The sequence below is a fragment of the Mixophyes fleayi genome, chromosome 10, assembly GCF_038048845.1.
Source record: "Mixophyes fleayi isolate aMixFle1 chromosome 10, aMixFle1.hap1, whole genome shotgun sequence".
Lineage (NCBI taxonomy): Eukaryota > Metazoa > Chordata > Amphibia > Anura > Limnodynastidae > Mixophyes > Mixophyes fleayi.
The window spans coordinates 102759394-102773406 of NC_134411.1; the positions used below are offsets into that span (position 1 = coordinate 102759394).

At 44.3% G+C, this 14013-nt stretch overlaps 1 protein-coding gene across 5 annotated transcripts in view; it reads left to right on the forward strand.

Annotated features, from left to right (window-relative positions):
- The window catches only part of ZDHHC7 (zDHHC palmitoyltransferase 7), a 165727-nt gene that overhangs the window by 143582 nt on the left and 8132 nt on the right, over nt 1–14013 (forward strand). For 3 of the 5 annotated variants that reach the window (XM_075189355.1, XM_075189354.1, XM_075189356.1), the window contains 3 exons: nt 9309–9387; nt 11492–11812; nt 12735–12859. In XM_075189355.1, coding sequence (XP_075045456.1) covers nt 11507–11812; nt 12735–12859 — 431 coding nt within the window. In that variant the 5' untranslated portion in view covers nt 9309–9387; nt 11492–11506. Of the gene's footprint in view, nt 1–1892; nt 1946–8446; nt 9201–9308; nt 9388–11491; nt 11813–12734; nt 12860–14013 lie in introns of those variants that run through there. The other 2 variants (XM_075189357.1, XM_075189358.1) reach the window with 2 other exon arrangements.

The window sequence follows — 14013 nt, forward strand, 5'->3', positions numbered from 1 at the left end:
CCCATATAATATAATATGTATTGTATATACACATAGAGTATAATATATATGTATTGTATGCACACCCATATAATATAATGTAATATGTACTGTATATACACATAGAGTATAATGTAATATGTATTGTATGCACACCCATATAATATAATATGTATTGTATATACACATAGAGTATAATATATATGTATTGTATGCACACCCATATAATATAATGTAATATGTACTGTATATACACATAGAGTATAATGTAATATGTATTGTATATACACATAGAGTATAATGTAATATGTATTGTATATACACATAGAGTATAATATATATGTATTGTATGCACACCCATATAATATAATGTAATATGTACTGTATATACACATAGAGTATAATGTAATATGTATTGTATATACACATAGAGTATAATATATATGTATTGTATGCACACCCATATAATATAATGTAATATGTACTGTATATACACATAGAGTATAATGTAATATGTACTCTATATACACATAGAGTATAATATATATGTATTGTATGCACACCCATATAATGTGATATGTACTGTATACTAACAATATCATGTAATATGTATTGTATACACACATAGAGTATAATGTAATATGTACTGTATATACACATAGAGTGTAATATGTATTGTATGCACACCCATATAACGTAATATGTACTGTATACTAACAATATCATGTAATATGTATTGTATACACACATAGAGTATAATATATATGTATTGTATGCACACCCATATAATGTAATATGCATTGTATATACACATAGAGTATAATATATATGTATTGTATGCACACCCATATAATATAATGTAATATGTATTGTATGCACACCCATAAAATATAATGTAATATGTATTGTATGCACACCCATATAATATAATGTAATATGTACTGTATACACACCCATATAATATAATATGTATTGTATGCACACCCATATAATGTAATATGTATTGTATGCACACCCATATAATATAATGTAATATGTATTGTATACACACCCATATAATATAATGTAACATGTATTGTATACACACCCATATAATATAATGTAACATGTATTGTATACACACCCATATAATATAATGTAACATGTATTGTATACACACCCATATAATATAATGTAATATGTATTGTATACACTCTCATATAGTATAATATATGTATTGTATACACCACCATAAAATGTAATGTAATATATGTAATCCATACACACCCCTATACATTATATATAATGTGTGTGTGTTTATTGTACATCTGAGAGACAGTTGTGAATATGACAGAAAGGGACAAATGTCCAGCATCTGATGAAGGAGCAATTTTATATTTCGTGACACTATAAATGGACAAAAGGACTCCTAGATTGTACATATTATCTATTCTCTCTCTCTCTAACCTAGCTCCCTAGAACCCTCTATCTTATATCTAGGTGTCCATAATCAGAAGCTATAGGTATATACACATAAATGTGTGTTTATGTAAATCTCAGAACTGATTGCATATAAATATCTTTATCTGGTTGTAAACGATGTATGTTTTGTATTTTACTATGTGTACATTGTGATGTGTTATACACCCAGAATGGTGTAAGTACTTCTCTCTAGGAATGAGGAAGGAAGCCGGCCCGGATTTACTGTCAGAGGATATTATATTCAGACGTGGTTGTGTATAATTCCTCCTCTGACACACGTATGTGTCCTGGCCGCACGCTCATCCAATGTTTGTGTTCATAAAAGGGATTTATTTGCCATCCTTTGTACAACATTGCAGTCACTTGGTTGTGAATGGACATCTATTATCTAATTCAATCTTGTTTAAATGTGTAAAATCTTATAAAATGGTCACTGATATTTATCTTCTTAGAACAAGATGAAAGGACCTTTAATCTGCGGTGATGTAATATGATCTGGGCACACGTGAGTCCTGACTATATGTCAGACATACGTTATGCGCATGACGCACCACATAATGTCTATGTGATATGTAGTCAGTTCTTGTGTGGTCCTGCTGAACACGTCACACGTGACAGACCCCCTCTCCCCTCAAGTTGGGTACCTTTTAACGATGAAAGAAACCCCGACAGTAGTACGGGCGAGTGGGACACTCGCTGCTATCACTGCCGTTAAGGGGAATACAAGAAGGCGCCGGCTGTAGAATGTTTTTTTAGAAATGCTTCTACATTGTACCCCCCTTAACGGCAGTGATAGCAGCGTCACGTTTTACACTGACGTCCTTTACTGGTACCGGGATCGCACATAGTTGCTGTTATGAAACGTAATTTTTTTTAACAGTCGCAATTACACCTCGGTCGGACATGTCGGGGTTTTCAACTCACTCATACTAGTCGGGGTTTCTTTCATTGTGATGGTGAGTACTACCGCTCCCCTCGTAACACGTGACTTCTCCTCCAACCGCTCTCCCCCTCGTTACACGTGACTTCTCCTCCAACCCACCTGTTCTCCCCTTGATAGAGGGAGCGTGGGGAGCACGTCCGCCAAGACCTCTCCTGGTCTCGGCGGACGTGAGAAGAGGTAACCAGCAGGAAGGGTGTGGTGGGGGGAAGTCGTGTGACGAGGGGGAGAGCGATTTGGGGGAGAATCACGTGTGACGAGGGGGGCGAGCGGTTGGCGGAGAATCATGTGTGACGAGGGGGCGAGCGATTGGCGGAGAATCACGTGTGACGAGGGGGAGAGCGGTTGGCGGAGAATCACGTGTGACGAGGGGGCGAGCGGTTGGCGGAGAATCACGTGTGACGAGGGGGCGAGCGGTTGGCGGAGAATCACGTGTGACGAGGGGGAGAGCGGTTGGCGGAGAATCACGTGTGACGAGGGGGCGAGCGGTTGGCGGAGAATCACGTGTGACGAGGGGGCGAGCGGTTGGCGGAGAATCACGTGTGACGAGGGGGCGAGCGGTTGGCGGAGAATCACGTGTGACGAGGGGGCGAGCGGTTGGCGGAGAATCACGTGTGACGAGGGGGCGAGCGGTTGGCGGAGAATCACGTGTGACGAGGGGGCGAGCGGTTGGCGGAGAATCACGTGTGACGAGGGGGCGAGCGGTTGGCGGAGAATCACGTGTGACGAGGGGGCGAGCGGTTGGCGGAGAATCACGTGTGACGAGGGGGAGAGCGATTTGGGGGAGAATCACGTGTGACGAGGGGGAGAGCAGTTGGAGGGGGAATCACGTGTGACGAGGGGGAGAGCGGTTGGAGGGGGAATCACGTGTGACGAGGGGGAGAGCGGTTGGCGGAGAATCACGTGTGACGAGGGGGCGAGCGGTTGGCGGGGAATCACGTGTGACGAGGGGGAGAGCGGTTGGCGGAGAATCACGTGTGACGAGGGGGCGAGCGGTTGGCGGAGAATCACGTGTGACGAGGGGGCGAGCGGTTGGCGGAGAATCACGTGTGACGAGGGGGCGAGCGGTTGGCGGAGAATCACGTGTGACGAGGGGGCGAGCGGTTGGCGGAGAATCGCGTGTGACGAGGGGGCGAGCGGTTGGCGGAGAATCACGTGTGACGAGGGGGAGAGCGGTTGGCGGAGAATCACGTGTGACGAGGGGGAGAGCGGTTGGCGGAGAATCACGTGTGACGAGGGGGCAAGCGGTTGGCGGAGAATCACGTGTGACGAGGGGGCGAGCGGTTGGCGGAGAATCGCGTGTGACGAGGGGGAGAGCGGTTGGCGGAGAATCGCGTGTGACGAGGGGGCGAGCGGTTGGCTGAGAATCGCGTGTGACGAGGGGGCGAGCGGTTGGCTGAGAATCGCGTGTGACGAGGGGGAGAGCGGTTGGCGGAGAATTGCGTGTGAGGAGGGGGAGAGCGGTTGGCGGAGAATCGCGTGTGACGAGGGGGAGAGCGGTTGGCGGAGAATCGCGTGTGACGAGGGGGAGAGCGGTTGGGAGACACGTATTACTACTTATATTTGTTACTTGTACTATGTATATTTTTGTTTTGTTTTCTTTGTGACCTACGTCCGCCCTGTATATACTTCCGCCACGTTCATCACTTTGTGGCACCTGTATAAATAACCAGCAATGATACTAGTAGGTATAGTGATTAGTACACAGATCATCGCTGTCTGTAGTATCAGTGCAGATGAACAGTCACATTACTGAGCAGAGCTCACACAGTGCGTCCTGTGCTGGGTGTCGGTGAGAGCAGTTTGCACTTGTCCCAGCGCTGACCCCTCCTTAGTGCTCCATGTGTCACGCACAGGACAGAGCCAGGAGCCGGGGGCCACACAGTCCCTGCTGGGTGTCCTCTCTCCTCTGCTTCTTCATAAAGGATATCAGATATTTTGAGTCGCTGGTTTACATACATGCGTTTGTCTTCCACACGGATCATCCCATGTTTTCAGACGCTGACTTATACAGAATTCTGCTGCCTGATGATCCCACTGGTATGTTTGTAGATTGTTTTCGGGGTCCGTCCTGTCCGTGTAACACAATACGGAGCAGAGATTCCCGTCCGATCACGTTTAACCTTTTACCTGTGTAATGTGACCGCTCTGTGGCCGTTATGTGAATATTACATAATAACTAATTACACATCACAGTCTATAGGTACTTTTATTGAGGATTGAGCATAAAGTGAGATTATTTAGGGAAGTCATTGGCTGATGAAGCAGATATTATCCAGTATTACCTCTGCAGGGACGACAATACGGCTGCTGGATGTGTATAAAGGTAGAGATTACACCCCGGTTATAAATGTGAAATATATTCCCTGTAAAATCTCCGCACAATATACCCCCTGGCGCGGTCTTGCTGGAGGACGTAACGTGACCCAGATGTGAGGGGTTTGGAGACAGCGTTTCGTTTCCCTGACCTCCTCCCCTCTCTTGTCAAGGACATTCACTGTGTTACTCTGATAGCGTAAAACCTCTGTCATAGACAACCAGGATAGTAAAAGAAAATCTGTTTAAAAATCTGAATAAAAACTGAGCTGGAGAAATACTTATAAATTGTTCCAAGTAATTTGTTAAAAGAAAAAGAAAGTAACAGACACAGGGCTAGGGGTACTTTTTTTTTTTTCTATGTATTACTATTTATTTACATAGCACCAGCAAATTTTGTAGCACTTTACAATTGGGATCACACACAGTAATAATACAATACTGGGTAATACATACAGAGAGGTAAGAGGACCCTGCTCACAGCTTACAGTCTATAGGACAATGGGAGATATACAAGAGGGGTAAGTGCTTCATATTGTAAAGGTAAAAACACTTAGTGTCTGTATGATCAGTCACAGTAATGTTGGTTGGAGGGTACAGGAGCCCTGTGTAGAGGGTGGTAGTCGGGTAGAGGAGGTGGGGAGGGAGCAGGGAGCTGATTTGGGAATTTTCCTAAGACTCCTGGGAGAGTTGGCATCTTACTGACTCCTTTATCCTGCAGATATTTTATTATAATTCTGTATTCTTTGTCTCTGAGACAACAATTCCCAGTACACGACATCAAATGTTAAATTGACAGTTTTGTACAGGTGTCCTATAAGTCACTTATATTTCCAAAAAATCCTCAGTGCCGGAGAAGAGTTAACAAATTTAAGCAAATAAAAGTTGACTAAAATCACTGTCCACAACGTATTTATAACTGTTGTGGGTTCACAGCAACAACTTTCAAATACAAATGTCACCTGGAATCCACTCCACTTTTGCCTCTTAATTGATAAATAAATAACGAAAGGAATAGCCGCACCTGTCCGTCAAACAGGTTTTGAGTCAATTGTCCAATTACTTTTGGTCCCTTGAAAGAAGAGGGGGCTACATATTAACCAGCTGTAAACCATAAACCCGTCCTCCAATATGGATGCAAACACCCTCAAATTAAAGCTGATAGTCTGCACTCTAGGCCCATATTCATTATATAACTGTAACCTGAATATGATTTGGTAAACAGATAATGTAACAAATTGTGTCGGTGTCCAAATATATCTGGACCTAACTGTAATAATATATTACATGAACCGTCTCCTGTGTCTTCACAACCATAGCAGTGTCCTGTTCCTGTTGTAAATGTCATGTTCGTTTCCTCAGATGCATCATAGTCTGATTTTTCTACCTGTCCCGATTGAAATTTGAGCGATCCTGACCAGTTGTTGTTCGGGGTCTTTTTAGATGTAGAATTGACAGAATGAGTGTGTGCTCACTAACTACCACTTGCACTTCACATAAACACCCCGTGCATCCTGCCTGAGGTTCTGTAGATCGCCGCTCCCCATCCCCTACAGAATCCTTTTCAAACTCCTGACCACCACGTTCAAGGCTCTTTCCCAGTCCACTCCCCCCTATATCTCTAACCTCCTCTCCATTCACACTCCTGCCTGCTCCCTGCGCTCGGCCAATGACCATCGCCTCTCTTCCACCCTGGTCACCTCTTCCCACTCCAGAATCCAGGACTTCTCCCGTGCAGCCCCCCTTCACTGGAACAACCTCCCTCGCTCCATCCGTCTCTCTCCCAATCTAAGCTCCTTCAAATGAGCACTTAAAACTCACCCCTTCCTCAAAGCCTACCATCCTTCCACCTAACCCATATTCCCCTCTCTCCTCCCGGTCCCCTCTCCCTCCCATATGCATCTACTGACTCCCTTTGTGCCTGAGTCTTGTTTACCCTCCCTTAGGATGTAAGCTCATTTGAGCAGGGCCCTCTTCCTTCCTGTATCCATACCTGTTCTTCTGCTCCGTCCTTACTGCATTAGCCTGCCTGGAGCCTCTGAAGTTTGGTATTTATTGTTTATTGTTCAGTAATGTCTTACCCTGTATAGTCTACTGTTTTGTACAGTGTACGGCGCTGCGGAACCCTTGTGGCGCCAAACAAATAAAGGATAATAATAATAATCATAACTTCACTGGCTGCAGAGCTGAACACTTTTCTTGATTCTCCCCCAGACTATTTGGCTGTATGTCCTTTGTGTCCTATGTTCGGTGTCAAACGCATCTAATCTTCCCCGAACAATCCCGAGAGGACGCTCGCATCACTTCTCTGCGCTGTTGTTACATCTTGGATTGGCTACATGTTGGACTAGCTCCTCCCACTTCAAATTTGCCCACGATTTGACATAAGGAGCGGGCTGAGCTGAAATATTGTGTTGCTCTGATTGGCTGAACATTTTTCTAGCTCTGCCCACTTCGTCTCCTGCTTGTCTATAAGTCCTAAGCTTTGAAAAATGAGTGCAATAGGCCTTGTGACTCTAATGTGTTGAGTTCAAAACTCATCTTGTTCCCTGTGATTGTCTGGAGTCTCCTGTAATAACCTGTGTATTGTACCTGTCTCATCCAACGCTACTTTTCTTGCTTGATATCCTATAAAGCGAAACCTCCAATTAACCTTTTAACAAGTTTCGTCTGTCTGTTGTTTTATGTCAGTTTTATTTATACGGGACAGACATAATTGGCGCTATAGATGTGTGGCTCCATAACACAAGGCAATTATGTGTGAGATATAACTAAATAATAGACTGTTCTGTAATCCTACGTGTACCAGGAATTCTATGTATGATCGTGTTATTACTGGCAACAATCAGATGTTTACTCACATTTTCTGCACATTACTAGAAATCTGGTAAAGCATCATTTTCTGTGCATCAAGTTGTGAAATTGGTGTCTTATATATTTCCCAATGATTGCGGATCCCGTCCCCCGCAGGAGGTGTAGTTGTGAGTCTGTTACATTGACATTTTCAGTGACTTTATTACTCCATATAAATATTGTGTTTTATTGTTTTATATACTTTTTTTTTTATTTAGTTTTATGTCTTGTTAGTCTTGGAAAATCCTTGACCCTCACTAAGGATGTTTTCTCAGTGCTGACACGATGTGGAAGCACTTAAAGGGACATTACAGTGGAAACTGTCTGTATTTTATATATGACCGTTGTTTTAGTACATTGGTTTCTCCCGCCATTCAAGCAGAGCCCTAAAAATCCGCCTCTAATGAAGCTGTTATGTACTACTGACAATCCACCAATGACATTATATTCCCTCCTTTCCTTAGTCTTACTCTAATTAAATGAACATAGTTAGTTTTCAGCCAGCAGTGACATTATTAATTCATACTGCACCATATTCCCCAATTACGTTGTCCAAGTCTCCCCCCCTCCCCCCCCCCCCATACACCAAGATGCAATAGGCCTTGCAATCCATGTGTTCACGAGTGACGGAATTGGAACAATTTGGTTTCTTTGTGATCTAACGCTTCAGGTAACGAAGCTTAGTCCATGCGATTGGCTGATCCTGATCACTGGCAGACTTTTTATTCACAGATTCCCTGATCAGATAATAATCACAATCGCCGATCATTTGGATACGTGCAGCGATTTGGCTGCCTATGTCGCTGTGTGTTCCAGTGACTGTTACAAATAATGGGAGATGAACAGTGATGTTCGGCTGAGCTCATTCCCAGGTACTATGGTACCTAACATTCCAGATTTAGTTGTGCACCTCTCTGGGGTGGGAAGAAAAATCTGTGATTTTGCAGCGGAGTGTACTCGTGCGCAGCACATGGCGGGGAATTATATCAGCCCCTAAATGACCTGTTGGCTTTATAGATCACTAACTATTTAATACAGCATCTTTCAGACATTACTCTTGTTTCCAAATTTAAAACCCTCCCTGTAACACATCAGAGATTCTACTCGATACTTTTATGTACTAATGTTACTAACCTTTATCTTGTGCCTCCTGCGTTTCCAGATTCCCCTGTACAGCGGTGAGAGCGCGGTGTGAGAGGGGAACTGGTCCGATCACATTCCCTGAACTAGTTTCACCGCAGCGTGTTAAAGCCACTCGTTCATTTATACTAACATTGTGTCCTATAAGTTATATCTATAATTAAGGAGTGTAACTGTTGTGGTTGTCATTCCTTTACTTTATCAGCCACATTCCTCATGGCACTGCTGGAAACGATCTAGACTCTCGCACCCAGCTCCCATCCTGAGACGCTGTGCAAGGTGCTTATTACAGGCCCTGGCTGGCCTAACCTGCTCCGTGACGTTGCCCTAGAAGGACGGGTTGTAGGTCTGAAGCTTCTATGACACATTGTGCAGCATAATCGCTGGTTCTATTACACTCTGTGATGTTCTGGACCACAGGTCGGCCGTAGTGTCGTGTATGTGGTAGACGGCAGAGCTGAGGGTATAGCGATCTCTGACGAGTCGGTGGGCGTAGCTGCACATTAAACAAGTGAGGCAGCTCCTTGTGGTTCTGGTGCTGACAGTCGCTCTGACATGACCTGATTGTGCCACCACTTCTCCTTCATGTAATAAGCCACGTGTCCTTGTGTCTTCCTAGGTCACGCCGGACATGATCCATTGTACCTCAGGACACCAGATGTCTACAATGTCCGAATAACATCTATGACAGCTGTGAGGTGAGCGTTGCAGAGTCTGTACCTTGACATGTTTGAGTTATTGGGCAATGCCATATCTAAACCTATATGTTAGTGCCCTGGGGGGAGGACTAACTCCATAACTGCAGGGGTATTTTTGGGGGGAACTGTTGGGTATCCTCATACGGAACAGTGACCTCTTTGGGCAATTTCTCATCAAAAATAGTAGACTGTCGGCCGAGTTTACACAGCACTAACTGGATATCTGAGATCCGAGCACAAATGATGTTTCTCAACAAGAACTTCTATGGACGCATAATGAATTTAATTATAGATTTTTAGTGTAAAAGACAAATTCTGCGTTATTGGTTACATCCAATACAATGAACCACTTACCCCCATCCAGTATCAGGACTGTGGAGGGTGATAGAGGGAAGTGAGGAATCCTGAATGTGACAGAGCTGGGGGGTAATCGGGCTGGAATGAGTTAGTCGCAGTGACAGATTGTATAAAGGGAACGTGTGGTGTTGGGTCTCCTCTGTGTATTGTCTCTATGGTGAGGAGAACGATGTTTGTAGCATTCGCCAGCATGAAAAATAAATTCTATTTATTATTGACTGCAGCATAAACGCGTACTGAGTATACGGATACACCGGGCACTGACATTGGCATTTGGTTCCTTACAAGTGGGCATTACACATATAGACTGGCATATAAACACTCACACTCGCTCCTCTCTCTACGGCCGTTCCCTCTTCCCTTTAGAATGTCAGCTCTGTAATGAGCAGGGTCATCCTTCCCCTTTATTTTCATGCCTGTTTTTATTTCGTCTGCCTTGTATGTCCTTGTTTTATGTATGTACTTGTCTTCCCTACTGTACGGCACTGTGGGGCTTTACAAATCTACAATAATAATAATAATATAAACAAAAGGCCATGGACGGCCTCAGCTGAGGTTTGTCCCATTGCTTGTACGTGATGATGTACAGACATTGCATTTATGCAGATTTACCTTCATATAACCCAATTCCTCTGTCATGTTTATTGAGATGTGAATCTGGTGCATCTAACTGTGTTTTGGATATTATTACCTAAGGCGTGGCAGGATCGGCCCCTCTTCCATTTACTCACAATCTATAATACATTTAGGATCTGGTATCCTCAGAGTCCCAATCAATATCAGTCTGGCAGCCTCCCAAGGACGTGCGACTTAATCCTTATACTGCTCAGCTTATCGCTCTCTGATGATCCGACTCTGGGCCTTTAAACAGAGAGAAGGATCCTTGTTTTCATCAACAGCATCTACACATAGAAGTTGTTTCAGTAAACAAAAGACATTGTGAGATATCGATGCTCCTTAATTGTTTCAGGTTTTAGATGTGTAAATCATATATTATGTTATCCGACTCTATGAACTTTCATCCTCTGATATCGGCCACTTTAAACTCCAAATTCCCTGCAGGGTCCTACAATATCCTTAAAAGGTGTAATCGCACCTCTGTATTTGTACCTGTTACTAGCAGTTCCCACTTATACAAAATAAAACGTTCATGTCTGTCCCCAATGACAGCCAGAAATCCAGAATGTGCTTTGTGCTCCCAGGACTCTGAGTGACTATCGGATGCACACTTTGGTATTTCTGTATGGGGGTAACGCAGGACGGGGAGTAGCCGTGTTTGTTGGATAGCGCATGCATTGTATGTCTATGTAGGTTTGAGCATGTGATACAGCGATTGTCTGCAATGTCTCACGTTTGTCACCCGCTCAGTCTAGTTGTATTCCCACTGATGACTGACGCCAGTTTGTAGCTCCTGGGATATATATATATATATATATATATATATCTATATCACATATACATATATTGTAGCTGATATGGGTGGGATTGAGGCAGCCACAAGCTGATCTAATGTGTAACTGATCCCATTAAGCCCTGAACATGTTTGGATGAATGGATGTCAGTGTCTGTTGCTCCGTCACGTGTATATATTTACAGGAAGTAATAACATCTTTCGGACAAGTCACTGATCCTTTAGTGTCAGTTTTCCTATAAGAGGTCACCGTATGACAACGGTCCAGGACACTGTTAGCTGCAGGGTTATGGAGTTATCCACGGATCTGTGACGTTCTCTGATCTTCTCTCCCAGGGCGACTTGTCAGACATGCAGTCCTCCGGTCATCGCTTCCGCGACGTGGAGCATCATCCTCTTCTTAACGAAAGCGATGGCTATAACCCATCCCCGCCAGAGGGCGAGCTGGCGGACAAGCTGTGGTTCATACGTGACGGCTGCGGTATGGTGTGTGCCGTGATCACGTGGATGCTGGTCCTGTATGCAGACTTTGTGGTGACTTTTGTTATGCTGCTGCCCTCCAAAGACTTCTGGTATTCTGTGATTAACGGGACGCTGTTCAACTGCCTGGCGGTGCTGGCACTGACCTCCCACATGCGGACGATGCTGACGGACCCGGTGAGTGCCCGATGCCCCCCACCCCCTCTGCCCAATGCCCCCCACCCCCTCTGCCCGATGCCCCCCACCCCCTCTGCCCGATGCCCCCCACCCCCTCTGCCCGATGCCCCCTCCCCCTCTGCTAGATGTTCCATGTGTCCTGCAGTGACTTGTTACAACAGTCTAGATATATTATACACCTATATTGTATGTTATTTCTATACGATGATCATCATCATTAACATTTATTTATATAGCGCCAACAAATTCCATAGCACTTTACAGTTGGGAACAAACATTAATAAGACAATACTGGGTAATACAGACAGACAGAGAGGTAAGAGGACCCTGCTCACAATCTATGGGACAGAATGAGGATTTTCATGATGTTAGACCGTGTCTGTCGGGCAGTTCTCGGCCGTTTATAGGGTTACATTGATAAACAGCCCAATGATCATTAGTTCTGCCCAATAGTTCTTCTACCAGGGGTGTGTGATGTGACGTCATTCTGATATACCGCCTCTAAGATTATGTAAAAATAAATCTGTCCAAGCTTTCCTGAGTGGGGCCAGGAACATGACAGCGGGATACAATTGGGCAGATTGTATGGCGCTAAACATTGTATAACAATCATCTCTCAATTGTCACATGTTTAAAGTGCGACAGTGGCGTCTGTCAGCAGCAACACGAATATATAAATATATGTATATGGTTATAGTACGATGGGCTTTCTAAATGTATCTGTCTGACAGCAGTAACAAGGGGGTTGTATGACAGCGCATCGTACAGACATACGAGTCCTTACTGCATCCTCTACAGACAACATATCACAGGCGTGTTATTCAGAATGTCTCAGCATGTACAGGAGGTTTCCAGACATTGGCATCAGTTCTTTATTATGGAGTGTAACCCAATTTTCTCCTATTTTCTGGGGTAACTGTAGGGGGCGGTGCCCAAAGGAAACGCCACAAAGGAATATATGGAGAGTTTACAGCTGAAGCCTGGAGAGGTCATCTATAAATGTCCAAAATGTTGCAGTATCAAACCAGAGCGTGCTCACCACTGCAGGTAATCACACCTCGCTATTAGTAACGTGCTCACCACTGCAGGTAATCACAGACATCACTATTAGTAACGTGCTCACCACTGCAGGTAATCACAGACATCACTATTAGTAACGTGCTCACCACTGCAGGTAATCACAGACATCACTATTAGTAACGTGCTCACCACTGCAGGTAATCACAGACATCACTATTAGTAACGTGCTCACCACTGCAGGTAATCACAGACATCACTATTAGTAACGTGCTCACCACTGCAGGTAATCACACCTCACTATTAGTAATGTGCTCACCACTGCAGGTAATCACACCTCGCTATTAGTAACGTGCTCACCACTGCAGGTAATCACACCTCGCTATTAGTAACGTGCTCACCACTGCAGGTAATCACAGACATCACTATTAGTATCGTGCTCACCACTGCAGGTAATCACACCTCACTATTAGTATCGTGCTCACCACTGCAGGTAATCACACCTCGCTATTAGTAATGTGCTCACCACTGCATGTAATCACACCTCACTATTAGTAATGTGCTCACCACTGCAGGTAATCACACCTCGCTATTAGTATCGTGCTCACCACTGCAGGTAATCACACCTCGCTATTAGTAACGTGCTCACCACTGCAGGTAATCACACCTCACTATTAGTAACGTGCTCACCACTGCAGGTAATCACACATCACTATTAGTATCGTGCTCACCACTGCAGGTAATCACACCTCACTATTGGTAATGTGCTCACCACTGCAGGTAATCACACCTCACTATTAGTAATGTGCTCACCACTGCATGTAATCACACCTCACTATTAGTAATGTGCTCACCACTGCAGGTAATCACACCTCGCTATTAGTAACGTGCTCACCACTGCAGGTAATCACAGACATCACTATTAGTAACGTGCTCACCACTGCAGGTAATCACAGACATCACTATTAGTAACGTGCTCACCACTGCAGGTAATCACACCTCACTATTAGTAATGTGCTCACCACTGCAGGTAATCACACCTCGCTATTAGTAACGTGCTCACCACTGCAGGTAATCACACCTCGCTATTAGTAACGTGCTCACCACTGCAGGTAATCACACCTCACTATTAGTAACGTGCTCACCACTGCAGGTAATCACACATCACTATTAGTATCGTGCTC